At 47.2% G+C, this 26,968-nt stretch overlaps 1 protein-coding gene across 1 annotated transcript in view; it reads right to left on the bottom strand.

Annotated features, from left to right (window-relative positions):
* Positions 1–26,968, bottom strand: part of PCDH19 (protocadherin 19) — a 58,981-nt gene that overhangs the window by 15,288 nt on the left and 16,725 nt on the right. The window contains exons 4-5 of the mRNA XM_029959206.1: positions 16,292–16,350; positions 12,786–12,955 (exon numbers count right to left, since the gene is read on the bottom strand). Of these exons, the coding sequence (XP_029815066.1) occupies positions 12,786–12,955; positions 16,292–16,350 (229 nt within the window). The remainder of the gene's footprint in view (positions 1–12,785; positions 12,956–16,291; positions 16,351–26,968) is intronic.

The raw sequence follows: 26,968 nt of genomic DNA, 5'->3' as shown, positions 1-26,968 counted from the left end.
AAAAGGGATGGTAATGCACTAATGTTCAGTGTGTGCCATTAAAAAACAGCCTTGGAAGAGGCAAAAATGAGCGTCGGGGGCTTCGAGAGATGGCACCAGCCAGTTGGGCACCTCAGATGCATAGCAAAGAAGGTGAGAGCACAAAACGTGGCCCATTAGAGCCCTAAAAAAATTATAATGAGGGTAGAAAAGGCACCAGAGAGAAGGAAGAACAGAAATGGGATGCAGGTTGATAAAAAGCAATGTCCTACCAGTGACAGCCCCCTCCAGAGAGTTTCTCTTACCCACCCCATCAGGGTGCAGACAATGGACCACCTTCACCACTCAGCTCCAGGTTCCTCAGGGCTGGCATGGGCATTGGGGCAGGCAAGAGGAGATTCATCCTGGAAAGCATCTGGCTCTCTGTGGGATTATTCTTCAGCTATTTGTAACTCCAGGTGTGGTTCCCTAGCATAGGTAGCACCCTGCTGCATCCATCCATCCCCTCAGCAGTGGCTGAGGTGGATGGGAAGCAGGAACCACAGCTGAGGCTGGGGAGGGAGCAAAGGCGGCCCCAGTCATCACAGCAGGCAGAACATGATGAGACAGGCACAGTCTGGCTGTTCAGCAGGACAAAGTTTTAACAGGCTTAACAACAGCATCAGCACTGATCATTAGGCAATTACAACTGCTGAAAGTTGACAAAGCACCAGGACCAAATGAATTATCTCCCCAAATCCTGCAGGCAGGAGCATGGAAAAGAGAAAAGTCATCGTCAACAGCCTCTGATAGCTCACTGGGTGCAGCGCAGTAACTAAAAACTAAAGGGCTGCTCGTTTACTTGCTGTTTGGAGAGATGAAAGGGAAAGGCCAGGAAATGAGATCTTCAAAAACACTCTCATCACTCAGGGAGCGGTGGGAGGGAAGGTCCTGGAAACACTGATACAGCCAGGATTGCTCAGCGCCTGGGGATATCTGATTCAGAGGAAGGGACTGAGTGTGTTTGGAAAGGGAAGGCAGATTTTGGCTGGGGGAGTTCACTTCTGAATCATCCCCAGCGTGGTTACTTGCTCAGTTCTGCACATTCCCGCACAGCAGACAGTGCCAGCCAAGGGGACAGTCGTGAGCTCTTCTTGAGGATGTGCCAAAACCCACTCCTCCAGGGATCTGCAGAGTTTAATCCATGTGGGACCACGGTGACTCCCTGCTCTGCTCCCTTGCAAACCACGGGATGCTCAGCTCTGTCACGCTGTGCTTCTCAAGCACAGCCCTTCACTTTGAGTGACTAGGCACGCTTTTCGGAAAAACATGCAAATGTGATTTAAAGACTCTAAGTGATACAGAATATATCACATCCCTTGGGAACCTGTTCCAGGGGGTAATTATTCTAATTCCTAAAATCATGCGTCTCATTTGCAGCTGGAATTTTCCAAGGCAAACCTCCATCCCCCATCAGCAGCTCTGCCTTGTTCGCTGAATTAGGGAGAGGCTCAGCAGCAGAGATCTCCTCCCTAAGTTCACTTCTGAACACAGGCTTAGATGACCACTGCCTCAAGTAAAGTTCAGAGCACATCCCCTGAGAATGCTTTCTCTCTCAGGTCCTATTTCAAGCCCAGTGGTCTCAGTTGAAAGAGTCGTGCTGGATTCAAGAGGCTTTGAGCGAGGTCTTAAATCTCCAGACGTGTTTGGAGGGTGAAAGCTGATACTTTCAGCCATACCCAGAAGCTCCTGATGCAGAACAGCCCCCAGAAAGCCAGGGGACATGTTTGCACTGACAAAGCACCTCCTCTCCACCTGCCTGCCATAGCTCAGTGGTCCCTGCAAGGCATGTCTGCCCAGTGAAGGGCTTGTGTGGATTTTTATGGCGAATTAATTGAACATATCTACTCAGTAACAATGGAAGAAGACTGAAAAAGCAGAGGTCAGGCAATGAGGGAATTGCAGGTAGAATTATTCATTTTAATTACTTGTCTTCGTTAATGTGAGGTTTCTGGATCCTACGGTGATGACTAATGGGTCAAAATATTTGCATGAGTGAATATACTTCCACAAAAGGACACATGGCTAAAGGGTGGAACAGACACAGAATTTTTGTTGGATTTTCCAGGGGCATTTTCACCACAAGATGAAAAGACTTCCCAGATCCCAGCAGTGTACCAGAGGGGAGCAACCCTCGGTGCAAGATAAACATTTTTATGCAGCACAGAAGTACCCAGGAAAAGTGCAACAGAAGGTGTAAATAAGTGACAAACGAGGTAAAACATGGGTTATACTTGAGCTGTTCGTGTCTCCTTGGCAGTTGAACAAGTTGGATACAAGCATCAGGGCTACCTGTGCTCCTGACAGCGCAGAAAGGAAACAAAAGTTTGGAACAAGCCAAACACATTCAATTTGCCTGAATAATTTAGGCTGCTGAGTTATCATGTGCTTCATGGACTGTCATCGAGAAAAGCTGTACTGCAGAGGAAAGGTCTGTAAATCAGTGCATCTGAGGGACCCAAACTAATCAGAGAGCGGCTGCAAAAGCACCGCCTGTCAGAACAGATGCAGGACATGGAAGTCACCCGGCAGGAGCTGCGAGGCAGACAGCAGTCCTGCACTCCAGGGATGGCTCCTGCTGATGGAGACACAGTGAGGCTGAGCAGAGAGTGGCACCAAGAAAACATGGCTCTCACTGAAAAGTGCTGGTAAGCAGCAGTTTCAGTGGCACAAATAACAAATAAAGGGGCAACAGGAGAGCTGGAAGGGACTTTTGACAAGGGCATGGAGTGATTGGGCAAGGGGGAATAGCTCTAGACTGCCAGATTTAGATTAGTTACTAGGAAGAAATTCTTTTCTATGAAGGTGGTGAGGCAGTGGCACAGGCTGCCCAGAGAAGATGAGGATGCCCCATCCCTAGAAGTGTTCAAGGCCAGGCTGGATGAGGCTTTGAGCAAATTGGTCTAGTGGAAGGTGTCCCTGCCCATTATAGGGGGGTTAGAAGTAGATTATCCTTAAGTTCCCTTCCAACTCAAACCATTCGGTGATGTTGATGGACTGGTAAACAGAGAGAGTGAAAAAGTCAAATATATACAGAGTACCCACCCAGGGACACATCTGAGTGTGCCAGACAATCCCCAAAGGTATTTATACTCTCCAGTAATGCAGCTACTGCTCCCAAAACACCAGCGCTCTGACTTTTCCCGAATTACTACTATGCACAGTTTTGACTTCACCTTTCTAGCCAAATGCCTTTTTCCTAACAGGAGCTGCCCCTATATAACTTCTCACTGAGCTGTACCAAACCCAGAAGCACAGGTAGTTGAGTTGAGGAAGTCGTTCCTCTCTCAGGTCAAACCCCTGGCTCGGGAGCAGTTTGCCATTCAACCAGCTGACTGGGGAACGAGCAGACGAGGCAGCACCGTCAGCTGCACTCGCACCAGCTACTCCTTTGCCTCATCTCTTTAATGAAGCCGACACTTCCAAAGCAGTCAGAGGAAATCAAGTGCTCGACCTATTTTGGTTTGCAAGAGATGAGGACACCCACCTCTCTTGGCTTCTCACAAAAATTTTCAATGCTCTTCGCTCTTACGTTTTTCACATAAAACAGCGCAGAACAACCACAAAACCTGCTCTCTCCAGCATGCACTCAGCACCAAGTCTTCTCCCTAGGAACTGCCAGAAGCTCCTCGCCTTCCACCCCCACTAGCTGCATGTCCTCAGCACCCCACAAGACACAGCACCCCCTCGCCACAAGGACTCTCCCGTGACTGTCCCCGTAGTTCCAGCCATGTGCCAGGGCAGCTCTGCAGCACAGAGCTCTCCAGCACCTCCCTAAGATGCAAGGTAGCATCTGTGGTGAAATCTCACCAAATGATCCAAGATAGTTTTCTCCAGCTGGGACTGATTGAATATAGCCTGGGCACCGGATGATGTGGGAAATCAGTCGTAGCCGAGCACAAATTGCATGCATAGAGGTAATTACTGCAGCACAAGGTTGGTAGCACCACTACCCACATGACAGTATATCTCAGCAATTTTCATTTCCTATTGCTTCAATTCAGAGAGGGGTTTTTTTCATCTTTTTTTTTTCTCCTTTTTTTTTTTCCCTGTGGTTCAATTTACTCCTTTTCCTGCAGGGAGTGAGTTAACCCAGGATTTCTTCAGGATAAAGCTCTGATTTCACTACAGCTAATCACTGCACATATCCAGATGTCCCCCTGTTTATGACACCCAGACCTCAAGCCCAACCCATCTCGACCTGGCTCCACTTCCCTGCTCCAGGTGTGACTGTCACTGCCCAAAGGTGAGGTGACACAGCAGTGACCGCTGGTCACCCACTGCCATGTGCCATCACCCACAGCCAGCTGTGGATGTTGGTAATGAAACACAACGTGCTGGTAGCTAATGAAGCTGGTTACAAAGCAAGTCATTCTTCACACTTGAAAAGGGGTGAAAAATACAATATGGAAAATGGAACAGAAAAGGGTTTCTGCTGAAAAATAAAAACACTAAGAGAGCTAATGCTGAGAGCTGGGAAGCTGATCATTACTATTACAGATACTCAGCAAAAATAGGGCCACATTATGCTTACTGTTATTATATGCATTGTGACTAACATATATCTATAATATCTGCTATGGAGAACTTATTTTCCAAACAGACACAGGGGTTAAATGCAGGATAGAAAGGGAAATCACTGCGCAAAGGCAACACACACCCAGCCAGAGCCTGGCACAGCCCACACTCCTGCTCCCCAGCCCACCCGCTCCCCTGCATACCTGCATGTACCATGAGGAAGGGCTGCCAAACTCCTTAATAATTCTGTGACCCATTTAAAAATATCTAGTCTTACATTCATATATGCTGTATGAGAAATAAAATATAGCGCTCGCAAGTTTTGAGTGGCAGCACTTCTCTCAAGACAGATAAAAGCTGCAAGTTCTCTTTGCTGTTTGGTGCCAATTATTACAGAGTTTTGACTTATATATTATTACATAGATCATTTAGTAAAACAACCTACATACAAACCTAGTGGTGTGTCTCCCTTCAGCAGCTATCTGCAGGAACTGGAGCAGTTTAGACACTCGCCCATATCACCATATTTTGGAGACGGGCGGGCTCCTTCCCCTGCACCCAGGGGAGATGCAGGCCCTGCCCTACAGCTCTCCACAGCATGCAGCCTAATTAAGAGAGGTCCAAATGATTTATCATTATTGCAGATACTGATTTAATTACACCGCTTTTTTGGAGGGGAGAAACAACAGGCACCCAACTTGTACGAGCCCCTCTGGAGACGTCGGTCCGGTCCAGCACCGTACCCGAATCACCCCCGCACTGCTGGGTGCATGTTTCTGTACCGTGGGAGGGATTTAACCCGATGGCAACCACCAGTGCCCAGAAGGCAGCTCTGAACTCACCGTGCCGTGTGCCCTGCACCCGCAGAGCCGACGGTCAGCGCGCTGTTTGTGGTGATTATTCCTTTAATAAAGGGCCCTGTATTTTCCAGCGGCTGCAAAATTGATGCAGGTTGCCATGGTAAGCACACACTTTCCCATTTAGTAGAATAATAGGCAGCTTTGTATAATTCACTGATTTCAGATGATTTCTCACTCCAAGCACAAGTCGCTCAAGTTACATAAGTCACCTGTTGTTTAGTCAATCTGGCAATTTTAATTAGAATAAATTTTTATGATTCCTCTTTGCAACACTTAGAGCTGCTCTGCCACCAGAATGCCGAGATGTCTGTAAATTATACAGGCCCCAATCACATCTTTTTTTGCTGTTTTAATTACAGTAACATTGCAGCATTAATCATGTAAGCCTCTGTTAAACAAGTAACAGCCATCCTCCATCATAATTAAAAAGAAAGGCCAAGCAAACAGGAGCTTTGGAGTTTACCATATTTTCTCTGAAAATTATATTTTAACTTAAGAGTTTCACAAACAGTAGTTTTATTTGGCTCTAATTAGTGTTGTGAAGGAAACACCAAAAGGTTAATAAGAGATGGTTAGTTTGTAATGCAAGTTTCCCAGTGCCAGCCCCAGCAGTTCAGTCTGTTTTCAGAGTCATTAACGATGTAGATTGATTACAGGAGGAGACTGGGAAGTGCTGGCTTGCTGCGTTAGCAGAAGGTTTGGTTTTATTCATATACCTTCCCCACTGTTAAATCTGGTGACCATTACCTTGTCCATTTTGCTAAGCTTAACTGCTGTGAGACAGAAAGTGTTAAAGGTTTCCTCAGAGGTTACCGACAGAGGGGGAAAAATGTCCACCTGAGCCTTTTTTTGACTTGTTTTTAAGGCAAAAGGAAGCTGCAAGCTTGATTGAACTGTTTATTTGTATTAAAGTATCTGAAAAATCCAAGTATTGGGTAGTGGTTTTAGAAAAGGATACTTTGGAAGAGCCAGGGTTAGAGCCGCCCTGTCCTTCAGCTGAACCCTGAGACAAAGATCTCTGCAAAGCTTTTGCTTGGGCTGGAGTTTAGGAACAGTTAACAAAACCAAGCACAAATAGAAGCTGAAATTCTCTCATCAGAAATAGCACTTCTTCATATCTTCTATAAATTGCTCTCCAGTCACCCAGCAAAAATATGGGTAAGCAATGACTGAATTTGACAAAATCTCATTAAAAAGTACAATAAAACACTAGAAACTCTCCAACTTTCTGGGCTGATCATTCATCCATTACAAACCTACACAACAGGGCACAGATTCAAGTTTTAATTTTCCTCTCGAAGTTGCCAAAATGCTCACATCTGGTGAGTGTTCTCTGTGCTTAGAGGGAAAGGACTTGAGGATCTAAAGGTTATAACTCCTGTGACCCTGGATGAAGTAAATTCAGCGATGAAGACACTGCAAGAACTACCTTTGAAGGAACATGAAAACTGAAGGAAGAGTGCCACAAATGTGGGATATAGGATAATGCTTCTTATGCAAACAAAGGAGGTTGCACATCTGTTTGTTATTTAGTTCTGCTGTTGCAAAAAGCGATTTGCTTCACTCATTGCTACAGATATTACTTCAGTGTCACCCCTGCCCCACCATCACTATCCAGCAAGGACTTCTCCAAGCTGTGCTCAAAGTTACAGAGCTACAAAACTAAGGAAGAGCAACAAGGGATCTGTCCATGCCAGCCAGAACATCTGTGCATGGATTAAACCTCCTCGAGTGACCTGCTCTGCTGCGACACAACGTGGTGGTGACGGGAGCTGAGCCGATCTGTGGGGCAGCCTGTCCCTCTGTCCATTTCTGCCTGTCCACAACACCCTCTGCAGAGGGAGCTAAGCACATACCTGGCAATGATGAGGGACATCCTGAAGAGAGACTCATTAGCCTGAGCACTTGACAGAATTTTTTCCCAGTTACACTCACTGGTCTAACAAAACATATTATGTTTCCCCATAATCCCGGTCGGGCAACGTCAGCAGGAGTTTGGGGAGGATGGAGAGAACATGTACAAAAGCATCAGTAACCACCACACAGCCATCCATGAGCTGACTTAGATGCTCAACAAGTAATCACTTAAAAGTCAGGAATCATAAGACAATCAACTCCTCTTCCCAAAGCCCAGCTTACCCACTCGTCATAAAAATCCTTCTCTGGGGTTTCAAAGTATTGTGAGAAGCTGATTGTTCCCTCCACGCTGGCCACTGCAGGAGCACCACTGAGCTCACTGAGGCTGCTTTACCAGAGAGCTGTGCAATAATACAGAAATCAGGAGAGCTGTAATAATTGACACTGCCCTGCAAAGAAAGCTTACAGCATTTATCCATCTTAAGGGATGTGCTGTCACTCACATATGAATGTTATACTTTATGTCTTGTGCTGCATATATGAATACAAGAAAGTAGGTATTTTTAATAATTTGTAGAAACTTCCAGAGAAATGCAGCCTCCAAAGCCCTAGAATATGTCACTTAGGTCTTCAAGTACATACACCTTTACAGAAAGCCTTTTCTGCAGAGTAAAATGGAGATGCAGGTGGAACGACTGCTGGAAATCAGCTTAAAAAATCAACAGTTTCTAATACCTGTGTTTGCCTCCAGTTAATAACATTAGTCATGTTCTCAATTCACAGCTGAAATGCACCCAGATAGTATGGAGATGAGCATAAGAACCAACTGGAATATTCTAGATAAAACATGATCCCCTAAATGATGGTATATGTGAATAATTTGGGATACAACCAGCAAGAAAAGTTTCAGTGAATATCATGTGCCCAATTCTACTTCACGTCCAAAGCTTATTTCTATATTGTGTGATAGTATAAAGAAGACTTAACATAACCATTTAAATATAACCCATTTCTATTCAAAGAACCCTTCATCTTGCTGGAGTTTATGGGACTCAGACACAATTAAACCACCTCTGTGAGCAAAGTTACGCAGATGTGGAAATGTATGCAGGATCAGGTCTTTTCAGATGACATTTCACGCAAACCTTTACTGCTGATCTGGCACCAGAAAAGTGGAAGTGATGCTTTTAGAAGCAATTCTCTGTAGAGATCCATTACTGACATTGCTTAAAAACCCTCTCATTTTGATTTTAAAGCTTTTCCACTATTTTATGGCTGTAGGGACTATTTCTAACACTGTCTTTTTTATGATTAGTGTGTGCTTATTATTTTCATATTTTCTATTTCTATTTTTACTTAGAGAATCACTGCCTCATTGGACCAATGATTTTCTTTCTACAATTGATGGTTAAAATACTGGTTGGCACTGGGAATTAAGATAAGTTTGAAATCTGTTGCTTCTAACATTAAAAACATATATTTGAAATATTTCCTTTCTGATTTCTATGATGGCAAGAGCTCCTATGACTTATAGAGTACAAGAATGGCTCTCGCTCAAGGCAAGGTGAAAAAGGTAATAGAATGCATTTAAGCAGATCTAGGTGCTGGTATACATCCACACAAAGAAAACAAGCCAAACCTGCACAAACACTATGTTTGGAAGAGGGCAAAGGGATTTAAAGAAAAAAAATCCCAGTATGAGCAAAACCAAGGGAGGAATAACTACCTGAATCACAAAACAGAGTATCTAGCCTCAAAGATGCTAATTCAGGTCCTGAGGGATCTAATCAACCTCTTTGTTGAAGTAAAGATAAAACTTTTTGACAGCAAACACTTTCTGATAAAATGGAATTTTCAATTACCCTGTGAAACATCTGGTCTTCACTGCCATTTCCCAGGAAAAGCACCACCACACTGCAGCGTTGGAAAACATTTCATGCTGAGACTCCCCCATGTCGCTGGGAGGAACAGGTGTCAGGAGCTTCAAACCCGATGGCAAAGCTCCCGCGAATGCCGGCATCCCCCACCGCCGTCCAGGGAGGCAAAGTGCTGCTGGGTCTCCTTGCTGGAAATCAGAGTTCCCTCCAGTGCTGAACTTTGAGTCAAGGTTACACCAAGACAAATGAGAAAATCCACCCCATCTTGCAGTGAAATAGGCCGAGACACGAAGAGGGACCCCGGGATTTATCCCCATCCTCCAACAGACTTCTGCAGTCAACCCAAAACGTTGCCAAGATCCAACAACCGATTGAAAGCAGCCCTTTCTCAGACAAACCCGTTTGGAAGTTCAGCTGAGGACGCCGTTAGGAAAAGAATGCATACAAACTTCTAGCAGTGCTTAACACCTCCTCAAATAAACAAACAACTAAACGGCAGCGAGGCAATCACCGAAGGTGGAGCGGCACCAGTGCCCGCCTTCCTCTGCATCCCATTTGGTATCAATTAGCAAGGGAAGGAAAACAATTCTGGGCGATAATGAACTCCAAATTGGGTACATATTAGAGCAATTAAAGCCATCTTTTCATCTGATGAATTTATAATCAATAATTAAGATCCTGAGGTAAAGAGGTACTGGGCAGAAGTCCTGCTCCAAAAATAAGCAATGTGGCTGAGCTCCAGGCAGTATTTCTGATGACCTGCTGCTACCCACTAAAGCTCAACACTCTCCACACCGTGGTTTGCCATTTTTCTGGAAGTCTAGGTCATTCCCAAAGGAGGAGAAAGGGCTCCTGCCAGCAGGACTGGCATCTGGTGTCACTTCCACCCAAGAGTGGCACCAGGGCAGCGAAGCACCAGCAGCTCCCTGGGGCTTCCATGCCCATGTACCCACCACCAGTGCCAGCTCGTGCACTGGTTTAAGAAGACAAAGGAGCTTGGACCCATCCAAGCCTACCTCTTTCTGCAAGAAATCCAGCATCTCAGTAGGCAAAGGCTGGCCAGACAGGTCCACACTAACCACTCTGAGCCACCACAGAGGGATTGTTCTCTACTCCCCAGCTACAAGGATTTCTGCCAACCATTGCCTGCCTTGGCAGATCCACGCTTACCCACCGAGCAGATAAAGACTCACAAATTGGTGGGACAAAATCTGAGAGCTGGCCATTCACACAGGACTCGTGGTGTCATAAGCTGAAGTCTAAGACCAGCAGAGACTGGCCAAAGGCATACCTCACCAGCTCCCAGCCAGGATATCACTACCATTGACAAGCAAATTCCAACAAAAACGACTCTCCCACTCCATTTCTCTGGGATTGCATGAGATGCAGTTTGGGCAGGGGCAGCAAGCAAAAGCAAAGCATGGGGACATGAGCCACCAGGCTGCCCCTTCAGACACAGACTGTGTGTTCAGGGCCATAGTCAGCCAGTGGTCCTGCACATCTTTGTCACTGAACTTCTTATGTTTCTTCTCCACCCTGCCACTCTGTCCCAAAATCGGGTAAAAATTACCTTGCCAAAACCATTGCTTTAATCATGTGGGAACCACTGTCATCACCATCATCTCAGCATCTTGATTTTCCTGATTATTTTCTGCAGTCCCTGCTTGACAAATCAGCTGAGAAAATACTCTCTTTACCCTTTTTTTCAGCTTCTATGACATTGACTACTAACTTTCCCAGCTGTGTTGCTCCTCTCATTGCTCCACCAACACCCCAGTAACCTCGCAGCCCCCCTGCTCATCTGCACAAGACAGCATGGGCCCCGAGGGACAGGAGAGCTGGCCCCAGCACACCTGCCTGCAGGTGCAGCTGGATGGCAATGCAGCACTTGCATGATACTTTCCTCCCAAAAATAAACCAGACCCAGGAGCACCAATCCCCTCAGCCATTGCAGGACTGGGAGACAGACAGAGGTTGCTTTTGGAAGTTGCCTTCTGGAAACACGCCTGATTTTTGGGGTGTATTTTACATGCAATGAGGAGTCCACGCTACAGTGGAGTGAACCATATTTATTTCCATCTGACTCTACCAATGAGCTCTGCCTTCAACTCATCCTCTTTAACTTATTTGCATTGTTATCAGAGCCAGCACGCAGACTTATCAGAAATGTAATCCCTGTAAAACCCTATCTGCAGTCCACTGAGATTGTTTTTTTTGCTGAAGAAATGTGACAAAAAATTAACAGATGTTGCTCAGACCATTCACCAGGATGGGAATCAATTATGAACATTTTTGCTCCTACAGTCATCCCTTACTGCAAACGCATGTCAGGAAACCCTCTCCTGATCGAAATGAAAAAGCATTCCTTTGTAGTAGAAGAATAATAAATGATAGCTATCAGCCTGCATTCTCTGACACGGCGCCGGTCCGCAGAGAATTAAACTGCCACTGTACAGTTGTATAAATGTTTAATTTTTTTCATCTTTGGCCACAGTAGGGTTGTCTGGAAATACATTATCGCTGCGGATGCCATCCCTCTCCAATTAGTGTGGCTGGCAGCATGGAATGGGTAGGTGACCTCTGCGTTCCCCTCCTCGTGGAGTCTTACAGGGTTAACTACGGCCATTTAACAGACTCTATCGAGAATTAATACAGCGATCAGCTTCTCTCCAGAAAAAAACTCACATTCGGTGGCGCAGATGGCAAGAACTCTCTCTCCCTCGTTTGACTCTTTTATGACAGCAAAACAAAGGCTTTTAATGATGTTTACCATGAATTGAATTAAACAGCTGAAGACCAGTTCATAATCACAGCATTTTGTTTTCATATCCTTAAGTCTTTTAGCAGTGGGGCTTCCAGTTGAGCCTCAGCTACAGCTTATCTCAAGATATAGCCAAGTGCCCCGAGGCTCCCCTGCGCTGGAGCACCAAACCGCATTCAGGCTTCTTAATTGAAAAAGACAGGATGTTTGCATAGGATGTTTGCATCCCTCAGACATTAAAAGCGACATTCATGCCCAAGTACAAACGACACTTGGGCTCAGCTGAACTCTTCTGACTTCTTTCCTCTAGCTAATACCAGTCTGATTTCAGAACAGGGCTTCACCCCTGCACATGGGGATGACAAGAGCTGAAACCTGCCACCTATGCAGGGGAAAAGATGCAAACCCTCACCCACTGGCCTGAGCTAATCCCTCGTGGGATGTCTGACTAATTGCCTACATGCTGTGCTGACCTTTGGAAAAGCTGCCCACAGGGCGCCTGCATACAAGCTCCAGAGCTGGCAAGAGGAGCATGTGGACAAGGGCACACCTTCAGTGCTCCAGAGGGGAGTGTGGGCAGGGACCAGCTCTGGGCACAGCACCTGTAATTCCTGCCTTAATCCCAACTCTGCCACTCGCTCACTCACGGTCGGGCAGATGCTCAGGGCCTTGAGTTTTCTGCCTGTGAAACAGAGGATAATCCTAACTGCCTGCTCACCTGACAGGCGTGGCATGAAGATTAATTTATATCTACCCAGCACTCTGACGATGCACAGCATTATCCCCAGCAAGCACTAAGCATCCTCATTGCACACCTACTGAGGCGGCAGAGCCACCAGATGGGTCACGTGGGGGGTGATGAGAAGCCCCCCAGGGCGCAGGGCAGTGGCTCACCTTGCTCAGGGCCTTGGGACCCCATGGAAGGGACACTGGTGTTCAGCACGTCGTTGACAGCCGTGTCGCAGTAGAGGCCCCGCTGCACATCATGCTCACTGTCTGTCTGGTCGCTCTCCTCGTGGCCACTGTCCTTCAGACTGTTCCCCTCCAAGTCCTTGAACGTGGAGCTGCTGGGAAAACACAGCTGTCACTTACTGGGTGGGACAAGGTGGCCCTGACACCTCAGTAAGCTGGGAAGGGAAGGTCCCTGGGATTGCTCCCCAGGCATGGAGAGCTGGGGCAGGGGGTGTGAGTGAAGCACCCCCTGCTTGGCACCTCTGCACCCCAAAACACAGTATCCAGCCTGCACCATGGGTATGGTGTGAGCCTGTGGGTACAGTCAAGCTGCTGTGGGTCTTATGGAAGCTGAGAGTGAAACAGGATTTGAAATAAAATTTTAAAAATATACATTAAAGTGAGCTGTTTCTATAACATGACTCCCCCATATCGTACTACTTCATATTGAAACAACATAGGATCTAAACTCCATTTTTTCAGGTTATAGGTCAAATCCTAATCACTTAACGCTTGAAAACAAAAGTCATCCTAGAAATGGGAATTTCTTTTCATCATGATGATGCCATTCTTGTTTTTAAAAATAGACCAGTGATTCTGGGTCCAAGTTCACACAGCTTTAAATCTGATACACAGTCAAACATCCTTGACAGCCCCTGCAAGCACAGCCACTTGCTGGGGAGATCCAAGGGCTGAGCTGCTCCCAGATTTCCCCCAAGGGCTAAGCAGCTCCATCACGCCATAGAACCCAGCTCTCAGGCTAGAGGGATGGTTCCTGTGAAGACAGGTTGAGAGAGCTGGGATTGGTCATCCTGGAGAAGGCCTCGGGAAGATCTTTGAGCCCCTTCCAGTACCTAAAGGGGGCTTACAAAAAGAGGGAAGGTGACTTTGTACACAGGCAGATAGTAATAGGACAAGGGGGAATGGTTTTAAACTGAAAGGAGAAAGATTTAGAGATTTAGATATTAGGAAGAAATTCTTCTCTGTGTGAGTGGTGAGGCACTGGCACAGGTTGCCCAGAGAAGCTGTGGATACTCCATCCCTGAAAGTCCTTAAGGACAGGTTGCACAGGGCTTTGAGCAACCTGGTCTAGTGGAAGGTGTCCCTGCCCATGGCAGGGCAGTGGAACTAGATGATCTTTGAGGTCCCTTCCAACCCAAACCATTCTAGACTCTATGAAGAATTGCATTTCTGGAAGCATTCGGGTCCCCTCTGCTGCTCCCCAGCGCCTTGAGAGGGGCAAGGCCCCAGGACACCGGGCTGCAGCAAGCATCAGGGACATCTTGAGATGCACCTGTCCTGGGTGGCACAGCCACTCTGCACTCCTTCCACAATCAGCCTTGGCATGGGAAATCTGCACTTGTTGGGAGGATCCACCTGCACCCACCACTCTGAACTTTCCCGCTGGCTGGTTTGGTGTGAAACATCAGTGGAAGACACGGCCTCTGCTTCAAAGCCCCAAAGAGCTGGAGATTTTCATTACTTTGAAAAGCCCTTTTGTGTCTCCACGGAAACCAAGCAGACCACCTACCATCTGATGCTCTGCAAAAGCGCGTGAGGGGGGAGCTCTGAAATACATACAAATTGGTAAACCTTCAAACATTACCTTTTAAATAAAGATGTCCCTGTTGAAGCCACTGACTTTGATTCCAGGCTACATCAAAGATTTTTAAGTTAAGAAAGCACCACAAATCTACAATTCATTTGTGTGCGTGTAGATGAGCGAGGGAAGCAGGCAGACAACACAAGAAAAGTACAAATAGATTAATTAAGTGCTGGATTTGAGGAGATTCACTCACCAAAGATAGAAGAGCTAAAACATCTTCATAAAGGGAAAGGATGAAAATGATGCAGCAGTATGTTACAGAAAATATTTTTTGTTCTCAGATGTCTGCACAGCGTTCCTGGCACTCGTTGTACTTAAGATAGAAGACAAAGGTAGAAAGCGAGGGGAACCGCTGTCCTACACGGAGCTGCTGTTCATAATGCACAGGCAACCCGTGTTACAACGCATTTATCTTCCCCGCAGTGAACCAGACCGTAATGCAGCAGCCACACGACATGTTTCCGCGGCTGACACTTCTCTAAAGGATGGGCAGGTCTGGGGGAATCAGCGGCAGCAGCATTTCCCAAACAATACAGCCTCGGAGTAAGCCCCGCTGCGGCAGGCGGGAGCGCTGTTTGCCTTTATCTTAGGTGTGAACGAGGAAAGATTAATAGATTTGGGTTTTTTTCAGCATGCCTGAAGACTCTCTGGCGAGGAGCAGCGTGGTGTAGGCAAGCCAACTCTCACAGTCGCATTAGCATCGTTAAACATCACGAGCCACACAGGCAAATATACCTGCCCTTCTCCGGCTGAACCCGCGCTGCTTAAACAATGCGCTCGCAGCTCCCTTACTCCTCAGATTTTTAAGATGTAAACAAATGGGATCTCAGCCAGGCAGATAATTGGATATTTTTACTGTTCAGATCAGATCTTAACACTTCAGAGCCGGCTCCTGCTCTCTGTAAAACCCTTGGTTCAGCGATGCCTTCTGCAGAGCCACCGAGTACGGGCAGGGGCACGGGCATGGCTCGCTCGCCGCACACCTCGGCCGGTCCCTCGGGAGCAGAGGGGAGGTGGGCAAAGAGCTGCCGGCCACCTCCTGCGCCCGCATCCTGCGCAGGGAGCCGGTCCTCCCGCCCTGCGCGGCGGCGGCTCCTGATGAGTATTGATCGTGCTGTGTCAGTGCCTTTCCCTGCCTCGGCAGTCGCCGGGAGGCAGCGGCAAACCTCACCCCCTGCCCCGCGGGGGGATGCTCACCTCTAGTTTAACACAATCCAGTGGGTTTCATCCAGATAACCCCGGCGTTAACCTCCCAGAGACGTTTCCTCACCACTGCTAAGCCTTGAGGAGACCAGTGTTTCATCCAAAGGGCTAAATTCCTCCAAGGGCAATTGCCAAGTTGCAATTGAACTGATTGTTTCCTTTTTACCCATGGAAGAAACAAGCCTAGCAAAGTGCTGGTTGCCTCGCTATTCAAACTAAAACAGTGAGGGTGCACACAACCCAACTACCTGCCTCCAAACAACTTTTCTTTCTTTAAATTTTCCCCGCCTCACATGGCAGGGAGATCCCACCACCCAAATCTATCCCTTTATTCCTGTGCAATCAAATGGAATAAACTCTCAGAATTTGAAAGTTGTCAGGGTAACAGCACTCCACCTCACTCACTGCACCTTCCTGGTGTGAAGGAACCAAAGAGAAGGAAAAAAGGTTTTTCCTTTATTGCAAACCAAGAGCAGGGGGGCTTAATGGGACGTAAGTACTGTTTTTAAAATCAAATGATTACTCTTGAAAAGTTTTGCATATTAAAATAAGCAAGTAGTATATAACACAGTACGGAAGGACATTAAACACTCAAGACTTGGCTGGGCAAACCCAAGTGCCTCCAAGTGAGCCTACGTACCTTTTTATTAAATGAGCTCTGCTGTTCACGTAGTTGGAATCAAAGGAGTAGTTTTCAGTCTGGAAGGAGGAAAAGAAAATGGAGATGGTTACAAGTCTGATTTCCATGACTGGGAACAGTCAGGTTTGCAGGGCCAGGATGAAAACCTGCCAGAGGGAAAGAGCATCACACCATGGGACAGACCCCTGCGAGCAGGACAGAGCCAGGCATGGAAAACTCCAGTTCTCCCTAGTCTTTCCACCTGTTTTCAACAAAAAGAAAGGCTGGTGGTGACCACTGAACAATTTGCAGAGAAGAAACAATGTGACTATGCTCTGTTAGAAAACTAATTGCTTTTAATTCCCTGATGAACTCAGTTCTGTGTGTGTCAATTTGACTGAAAGTTCAAAAGGTATTTTTCTTATTAGTGTATAATTAACATGTTAAAATATTTATTGCATAGATATGTAAATGCCAGCAAGGTAATCCCCTGCCAGAGAATTTAATGCGGGCACTTTTCTTTGTTTTACATCATTTCATTTGCAGAGACAGTGGACTCTGTTATTAATAAAAAAGCAAACAATGGGTGACATGCTTAAAAGTTGGAGGGGAGTGAAAGTAGGGCAGAAAAGTCAGAGGACTTGTCACTTGCAAGCAAAACCCACTAACTCGCTCTGCACTCAAAGCAGCATCTTATAACCTCAGATTACACAGTGCCAGGGTTCTGGTGCTGGCAGCAGGTAAACAACCAAAAAAAGCAACTAGAAGGACATGGTGGGAGCCATGTGGGGGCATGTGACGGTGCTGCATGGTGGGACATGGTGGGAGATGCACAGTGGGATGCAGTGGCTGTTGCATGGTGGGACGTGTGGGAGCTTCATAGTGGGATATGATGGGAGCTGTGGGGTGGGATGCAGTGGTAGCTGCATGGTAGGATGTGGTGGGGGGAGATGCATGGCAGGATGTGGTAGGAGATGCATGGTGAGTCACAGTGGATGCCATGTGGTGGGACATGGTGGGATCTGCATAGCTGGGCCAGGATCCTTCCTGAGCTTCAGGGACCCAGGAGGATGCAGGTATCTTTGTACAAGTCAGGCACCACAGTCCACCTGTCCATCCACCCAAAGACCCCCAGATCTGCAGAGATCCCATCTAGGCTCCCACCAGCATCACCCCCAGCCCAGGGGATGCTCCTTGCCTCCTGGGCAGCAGAACAGGTAGACTTTGCTCTGCCCTCCTTCCTCTAGGACAACAGCAGCATCCTCTCAGGACAGAAATAGGGACATCCACCTGCCCCAGAGCCATGTCCTGCCTCCTCTCTGCTGTGGCTCCTCCTCACTCCATCCCCACGGTTGTTCGCCTTCCCAAAGAGCCTCTCTGTGATACTATGGCCTGTTTTTATGGCAATTATGAACATGGTAAAAATAAATGCATGCATCTTTAATGTCTCAATAAATAAAGGAAAGCAGAGTCTGCTGCTAACGTAATCACAATGGCAGGAGGCAGGGAGAGGGGCTGCTGCAGCAGAGCCGAACGTGAAATCCAATCGTACCCCAGCAGAGGTTACACCACTCTGCCAAGAAAATAAAGCAAAGGCAGCGTTGGTTAAGTGTAACCTTTTCTGAAGTACAGCACAATATCTAATTTACCAAACAGGAACCTCCCAGAGAGAAACACACGAGGAGCTGCGAGCCGGGGGAGTTGGCCTAGCACTCAGCACAGCTCAGTTATTACTTTCACACAGTAATTACTGCTGGAGAGTCACGCAGGAGATTTACTGCACAAACTACTGGTCCCTGCAGTTCCTGCATCCTCAGTCCTGCTGGACGACTTTGATGGTTAGAGCTCAGGAGCAAACAGACACATGTATTTTTAAAGTATATGATGCCCAAGACTTTAAATGCTGCAGAAAATACCTGATCCTGTGTTTATCCATCAACTCTGACGCAGCCATCCCAGAGGGAGGGATGCAACCCCACAGCATCCACCCCCAGCAGCCGCAGTGTAGATCTCAGCCCCACAAAAGGAATGAGGGCAGCTGAACAATGTAGGGCAGGAGGGATGGGAGCCAGTTTCCACACAATCCCTGCTCAGTGGGGAGCCCCCTCTATCACCCAGCACCCACAGACATGGGAACAGCTCCCACAACCCCAGAGCCTCAGCTGGTTCCATCCCTGCATCCCCAGCCCCACTGCCATGCCTGGCAGCAGCGAGACCCCTTGTACCCACCACTACCTCCATCACCTTCATCCCTGTATGTGCACAGTTAAGCCCTGGGAAAACCAGAAGAGGGACAGGTGGGCAAGAGGACTCAGACAGCAAATTTCAATATATACAAATACATCACAGAGCTTTAAAATGTTCAGAGCAGGGACACTGCACTACCCAGGCTTCAGGGCCAAGGAATACCCAAGGTCATCTGCAGGGAACACTTGACCATTGCCACCAAAACCCCTCCACAGGCTGAGGAAATGCCACACATGGTGCCATCACATCTGCCACAGCCCAGATACAGACCTGGTGCTAAATCCCCCTCTGACCAACATCACTGGGAGCTTTGCTATTGATTTCAGACCAAAAAAGAAGACCATATCCTGGGTCTTCTGAAACCATTCACCGACGAGTAAATTCCCCGTGATTTATGTTTGATGGCCTGGAGTAACGTCCTTCCTGTGAGCTCCCTGCCCCACGTGCCCCCCTGCTCGGGATGCTCTGCACCACGTCACTGATGCAACCCCGGACAGCCACACGTGAGAGCGAGCGGGTTCCCGCGGGGTCGGTCACAACATCCGTTCCCAGGCTTCCAATGCCCCTGCCACTGGACACAGCACGAGTAATGCTAATTGCTTCCAGATTTCAGACAAAACAAGGAGCCACGTGGCCACAACGGTGGGAAATCCGCTTCCCCCCGGGCTAGGGTCTGCACCCTTGGTGAGAGCTGCCTGTGCTGCCCACACTGGCATGAGGGTGGGCTGCCCGTCCTGCACACACCAGCATGCTTCTGCCAGTACACAGGGCAGCCCAGCAGTTTACAAGACCTTTCCTTAGCCATGGGATTATCCATCAAGGTTATCTCCATGCAGACTAGGGGATCAAAACAGAAAAATAAAAAAGAAATTAGATTTTTCATGGAGAACGGCTGCTTTATAGCTTGCATTATTCGATCGAAGTTCACTTGATTTAATTCTAGTTCATCCTGCGAGGTGCAATCACTTATAAACACCGCAAAATGATGGGAAGGAGAGCATCTTCAACATTTCAACATTTTAATTGGGAAAGGCTCCGCTCCCTCTCTTAATGAGACCCAAAGAACAAACTCAAAGCACAAAAAAGAGGGAAAAGGTAAGGCTGGCTGGTGCTGATGAAAAGTGTGCTCTTCATCAAGTGCATCATCAAGACGCTGGCCCTCATCTTCTTCATTATTTTGGCAAAAGCAAACAAACTGTCACTGTCTCACTAATCAGCATCGCTCCTGTAGAAATCAAAGGGGAGCCCAGCCCCAAGTCCAGCCTCTCCTTTCCATGTTCAGAGCTGGGTATGGCAAGGACCTCCCAAACACGCTGCCAACTCTTATCTCCTGCTCGTTGTAACACAAATAAAGAACACTCACACTTGTCATGATCAGCCCCTCAGCCTCTGTGCTATGAATAAACAATACATTCCAGACATTGGAAAGCACTGGATAAACACCTAGCATAAAGTCTGTGGTCTCTGCCTGCATTTCTCTTGGAGGAGAGAAATCCTGCTGTCCTCTGGGCTCAGGATTTGCTCTCCAGATGCAGGCATATTGGTGTCAATGCCATCAATGAGAGAGCCCTGGCTCGGCATACAGCTTACCAGTGCCTAATTTGAAAAATGTTTTTAAACGCTGCCTTAGCAACACAAATATAAATATAACAACAGACACAGAATCGAGCAATCAGGAGGGAAATATTAAACTTTTTTTTCCCCCCAGCGGTTGCTTTCAGTTGAGGACTGCCAATTCCATTAAATTTAAAAAAAAAGGAAAGATATACAAACATCAGAACAACTCTTCTTGACCTGGATATCGATGGGGGTGACTTCCCTGACAGCAAAAGGTCTGTTAGCAACACGACTGCTCACTCTCTGCCTTAGAAAAAGAAATGAACCCCAGAGGATCCAAAGGTGGTTTAAGGGGAATTAATGCAAGTGCCAGTGGAAAGGTCAGCAGGCTGCAGCAACTCCGGACACCACCACTGCTGTGGACTGCTGGAGAAACAGAGGATGCTGGCTGGGGTTGGTCCCCAGGGTGTGAGAGATGTGTCCTGGGCCATGCCAGCAGGCTCAGAACAGCACAGCCATGCCCATGTAGCCTGCTTGCCTCAGGGCAAATGCCCAGGATCTGGTTCTTTACGACTCTTCCTTCTTTTCAGCTATTTCAAATGTGGGGTTTTTTTCCAAACTAATATCCATGGAGGTGAAAATCCATCTTTCACCACCGCATCTGGATCCAGGCTCTTGATGGAGGGTTTGGTTTCTCAGTCCACACATCAGCCCCCAGCAAAGTCCACAGTTGCTCAAAGCTGGACCCATCTCTCCTGACCCGAAGTGACAGGTATCCATCCCTCTGCCAGTCTCTGCCTCAGAAGATGACTCTAAAGCATCTCAACAAAGGTTTTTTTGCCCTTCTTCTCACTTCAGGGTGAAAACATTTCTATCTTTCTACAAATTATTGTAAACCTGCTGCAACCTCCTGCCAAAGCATGTAGGGACACTTCACAAAATCAGCTTCATAAAAATGACACATTTAGCGCCACTTTTTCAGGGTTATCCCTTGAGCCTTTTTTTTTCCTCTACGTGCCTTGTTAATAAAGCTTGCATGTCACCCTTTATTATTAAAAAACAAAGCGGACCTTTCTCCAAGGCTGCAATGTGCATCTCTCCTTTTGGGTTTCAGAAAGTCCTCCAGAAACATGCGACGGCTCCTCATCCTCTGCATCAACCTGCACATCTTCACCCGGAGCACTGGTCTCCTGACTTTCCCTCCATGCTGTAGGCATCATAGGGGACCACAGAAATGGCAAATTGTTCCCAAAAATCCACTGGGCCTCCCTGGTGGGAAGGGCAGGGTTCGCAAGACCGCTTCTCCTGGTCCTTCTGTATCCTCGGTCCTGCTCTCCATGGGCCACTCAATCACAGCCTCCAGCATCTGCAATAGAACTGTTGCTGCCTATTAGGAGATCTCGCCAGCATTTAATTCTTATGGTTTGAATTATATTGTGGGTGATATAGAATTCATGCAAATTAAATAAGAACACTCCAGCTGCACTTGGGAAACAGAGAAAATTTCAAAGTAGGGCCCAGGTCAAATGAAGTACGCATCAGCAATGAGGGAAAGTCATTATCATTTACCAAGCTGCTTATTTAGCCCATGGGAAATAAGCAAGCGGTCTGAGATTCCTTCCCGCTGGGACCAGGCGCTGTATGAAACCCCACAGAAATCTAACCCCGTGGCCCTGAGAGGAACAGCCAGGCTGGTCCTCATGCTCTCACACCCAGCACTGCAGCTGGTCTCTCTCTGCACACCGGTGGAACACTCGTCAGATCCAGCTCCGGGCTGGGAGCGGATCACAAAGGACGTCAGGAGAGATTTTCTCCCATTGTGTGTGATGCCACGTAATTAGCCCCTGTGCTACTGGCTGCTCACAAGGACACTGCTGCCTCAGAGTGCGGGTCAGGGGCCAGGACCAGCGACCATACACGGTGCCTGACCCACTTGAAGAGCTTTGCTCCTCCTTCCCTGCACTCACCACCAGCTCTGCTCAGGCACTGGCAGCATCTGTGACATCCGAAACCGTGTGTGAGGGTCTGAGCACCGTGGCCACAGCCTGGAAGGTGTGTCAGCAAGCAGACCTATATTTCCCACTTCTTAACTTTTCAGAATTGGCAACTCCTGGCACTGTGTCAGAGATGTAAGAGCAGCAGCAGCCCAAGGCTTTGGGTTAAACACCAGTGCAAACTTCACCCAAATAGCTACTGGGGCTTCCACCGTGGGGGAAAGTCAGCAAATGCTGATGGACACGGTGAGGAGAGCGATGCCTGTGTCACCCCCAAGCAGCCCACCACCCTCTCCTCCAAAAGCCAAGCTGGCTCTGAGACCCTCACAGGCTCAGGGCCTCTGGAAAGGACCTGTCTGTCCACCTGTGTCCATGAGTAGCTCCAGCTACATGGGCACCAGAGCACAAGCAGGGGGAGAGGGGCAGAGGACACACCTCTGACCATCAACAGCCCCAGGCAAGACAGAAGGAAAACATGAAGCGATTCAGCTTCTAAGCAGCATTTAAGAGCCAGTCACCTGGAAGAGCTGAAAGGACCTGACCTCTGGCATCTCCCTCTGCAGCCATCTCCCCACACCCAGCTTGCTGCCAAAGCCTCCCATACAGGAGACTGCAAACTGTGAACTACCAACATAGCGTCTCTGAAAAAGTAAGTGCATTTAGCATCTGATATTGATGTTTTATAATTAGATGTAATACAGCAGATCATTTTCCTGCCCTTGATCAATGAAACCAGGGTTGGGTTTGGGGTTGGGCTGTTTTGCAGACACTCTGATTGCTGCCTAAGTCTACTGGAGCAGTGCCTCGCTCACTTCAGCAGGAACGAGCAGAGACAAGGATGTGCAAACACAGCATCCATTTAGATTTACTATCCCCGAAATATAAACAGAATATTTATTTCTGGTCTTTTAAGCAGTAATTTCAAATTTAATGAGGTACAATGAACATTCCTCAGAGCTAGACTCTATGGCTACTTAACACCACCAACCCTCTAATTACTACTGCAGCTTAAATAAAGGGCATTTGTTCTGATGGACTTTATTAAACACCGAAGGAAAAGAGTCCAGCCTCCATTTTCTCTTGATGAAATAAAAAGCATTGCAGAGAAATCACTGGGAGAGTGATTTTAGCATCACTCTGCTCATCAGAGTGAGCAGAAGTATCAAACCAGACTATTACAGTGCAGTTATCCCACTAATCCGTGCTGAACTCCTGTCCCCTCCCCAAATAAATATAGGCTTTGTCATTTTTTGTTTGAAAATGGATCGGAAGCAAGAGGAAAGGAGCTGCTGAGAAGTGATTTCAAAAAAGGGTATAGGATTAAAAACTCAGATTGAATCCCAAGAGCAGCAACACACAACAAAAACAAAACTGCACCCCACAAAGCCATAAATAGTGTCACCCAGCTGGACTTGTCAACAGATCAGATATACACAGTATGGTTTTGAAGAGCAAAAATGCAATCCTAAAAACCTGCCTTACACTCAGATGGCATCTATAACCCAGAACTCATTGGTGGACGTGGCACAGGGGTCTCTCCATCAGAACGATTGGGGCAGGCACCTGTTTGACACCACGCCTCAAAATCGATTGAAAAACAAAATACTGACCCAGAAGTGAGGCAGGCTTTCCAGGGGAGAGCTTATAGACACATTTCCTGGACCAAGAGCAGCCAGGAGTCTGACCATGCCCTAGCAGCTGCCCAGAGCTTCCCTCCTGGCTGGGACAGGAGGGATTTGGGGGCAGCAGGGGCAATGCCTCCCTCCCACGTGCCCATTGAAGGGCATGGGGCTCAGCTTGCTGGCCCCCTGGGGCACAGCCTTCTGCACTGGGTTGCTGCCTTAATACGCCAAGGAAAATTCCCTGCAGGGATATAAAGCCAATAAACCTAATAAAAGGTTTTTTCCCATCACCTATGCTTGGGACTTTCAGATGTGTAATGGATTCATGCATGCAGCTCCCAGCACAGACTACACCCCTCCCTAAGTAGTGCAAGAAACAATCTGGATCTAATCAGCAGCCCCAGGGTAATGGGGCATGACTTACAGATTTGTTAAAAAACCTTTCAGAACTGTCCTTTCCCTGCCTCTTGCCATTAGGAATGAAAACAAATATAACAGATGAACCTTTTTTTAAACATTCCCATTGCTAGGGCTAAATAAAACTCCTTGTCATTCACCTTCTGGAGAGGCAGGTCAGGCCGATGCGTTTTGTAGGGAACAGGAGAAATCACAGATTTGTCACTGCAAAAAAGAAAAATATAAAAAAAGAAAACGAAAGAAGGAAAAAGAAAAACCAAAAATCATTGCAGCTCAGTTAAAAATAGAGAAGGTGTGAGATGCTGCTGCCAATTCTGCACATCAGAGTGACGGGATGCCAGGCTGGCCACCCCGCTGGATGCATCCCCAAATGTGCACAAGTTCCAGGGCAGTCAGGGGGAACAGGGACCTTGGCCCTGTCCCATTTTTCAGTGCAAACCCCATTTCTTCTGATTTTTGGGCAAGCAGACAGTGCTTCACATGTCACCTACACACCCCACAGATGTCTTCATCCTGTGGCTTCACCCGAGGCTGGATCTGGTCCCACGCGTGCCCAGGGCACATAGCCATGCACATCCAGACCCAGCTCTGGAGTGGAACCTCCACACCAGCAGCTCCCACCTGGCTTCAGCTAAAATCCCCCAGCACTGGTGGATAATAAAACCAAGGCAAACACTGTCCTGCGTGCTTATGGTGTTATCATTTACATTGTTTCTCTGGAATTGCTTGGGAAGGCTTGCAATCAGGACAGCCTCAGGCAGCTCCCACTCAAAGCCTCGAGGGAATTTCGCTCACAACAAAACTCTTTATCAAAACCAGTTTTCCCCTGTTTTAATTTTTTTTCCCTACTCAGGGAGAAAAACACAGCTCTCCAGCCCACAAAATTACCCTGCAGCCACGAGGCTGGCTGTAAACCTGAGCAGGACCAGCCTTCCTCCTGCTGCCATCGCTGTCCTTGGCACCACAGCACCATGAGCAGAGTCCAGCTCAGCTCAGCTCATCCCCCCTCAAAATCCACTGCCTCCCAAAGGTACCAGCACCCTTGGGGGCACACCAGCACCCTCCAAAGAGCCTTTCCTCCCCTCTGAGCCATGCTACCAGCTCAGAGGTGGTAGACAACTGAGGAATTCAGCCCATCAGGAACCTGTGTTCTTCCAGAATAAACTGTAGGGAAATAAATGATAATAAAGCACTTGCCAGGTTAGGGGATCAGACCTGGATGCTCCTCTCCATTCCCACACTGCCCTCTCCCCTGCCCGCAGCCACCCCACGTTATTAACAGCCTGGTAAACACAGCCCTTTGGTTATTACAAAGATGCCAAAACCTTACTACTTCTTGTTCCTTCCAGTTAATGTACCATAGCCAAGGATAAATTGCTATTACAAGGAACTAAAAATAAAAATGTTTCGGAGGCCGTAATTGGCTTGTCTTGTTGGGCTTTTTAAGGAGCCAAAGTACCAGTTCCAGGCTATTAGCCCTAAGGTTGTAGGAGAATGGTATAAAATATTTCTTCATTAAAACCCTACCTTCTTCATAGAGGTGTTTTTCTTTAGGTATTTTTTTTCCCACTTTCCTTCTTTCCTTTTTTATTCCTCCTTTTTCTTTTATTATTATTTTCTTTTTAAAAAACCATGCATTATCAAATAAGCTTTAGTTAAAAGAGGGCTTTGAAAGCCCAGAGGTGATATAAATAGACAGGGCTCGGTGCAGCTGGAGAACCAGCCAGAGCCTTCACTCATCTATTCAGGTCATTTTTCTACAAAACTTACATAACATTCCTCAGATGCATCCACAATCTTGGGCCATTTTCAACAATCAGCACCAAATCTTGCAGTCCTCAGGGAGATGGTGCTTCTGTGCTGGTAAACACCCAGACCACTGGCATGGGCTACAACCCTCTACGAGGCAGACAGATGTGCCCAGGGTGCTCCCTGGGATGGGGACTATGTTTTTTTTTTTCCTTTCTAGGCTTTTTGGTGCTATTTGGTTATTAAGAGCTTTAGTTACCACCATTGCTCAGTATCAGCAACAACCACAACAATCATGGTGTGATTTTTGGAGAGAGCCAGGAGCTGGACTCCATGATGCTCATGGGTCTCTTCCAACTCAGGATATTCTATGAAAACCAAACCATTTATTCAGCAAAACCCTCCTTTCAAAAGAAGCAGATGCTCCGCTGAGCGAGGACGCGGCAACTTGGCACCCGCTGTCCTGACGACGATGGTGACGATGCATCAGCAAAACAACAATAATTTATGGTCATGACTTTGAAATTGGCTTTAAGTCCTTGTGGGGCCTGCTCTGACCGACAGAAGCACCTTGGGACTGCCCTCACCACTTGCAAGGAGTCGGGCACAGCAGAGGCCTCTCTGCGACAACGGCTCAGTGCAGCCCAGCATTACAATAAATAATGATAATATCAATAATGAGGATGATCAATCTCCAGGTAATACTGCCCAGGACAGGAAGTACAGCAGAAAAATTACAACAGACCCTCTAACCTTCTGCGTTTTCTCAAGGAGAAGGATGCATGACACATTTCTTTGTGAAACAACAACCCAACAGGTATTTACTACTTTTATTTTGTGATGTGAAGGATGCTGCTAGAAGAAGACTATTTCTGTTAGGTACAATTGCTATTTTTTGATAGCGTCTAAGTCATACCTTGTTAAAAAGGGCAAAACAACAGTTATTAATTACCCTAATTAACCCAATTCATAAGACACATTTGTGTGGCTGTCATGACAACTGCTTTGACTAACTTGCCAAGAATAGCTTAGCTGTCCATTCAAATAAATCCCTGATAATTACTAGTCTAGTTTACTGGGCTTCTGTGATAATAATAATTAGTGCTACTGTA

The sequence above is a fragment of the Manacus vitellinus genome, unplaced genomic scaffold (assembly GCF_001715985.3).
Source record: "Manacus vitellinus isolate BGI_N305 unplaced genomic scaffold, ASM171598v3 scaffold_19_pilon, whole genome shotgun sequence".
NCBI lineage: Eukaryota > Metazoa > Chordata > Aves > Passeriformes > Pipridae > Manacus > Manacus vitellinus.
Note: the sequence above shows the minus strand (reverse complement) of the source record. Positions and strands in the feature narration are given on the sequence as shown.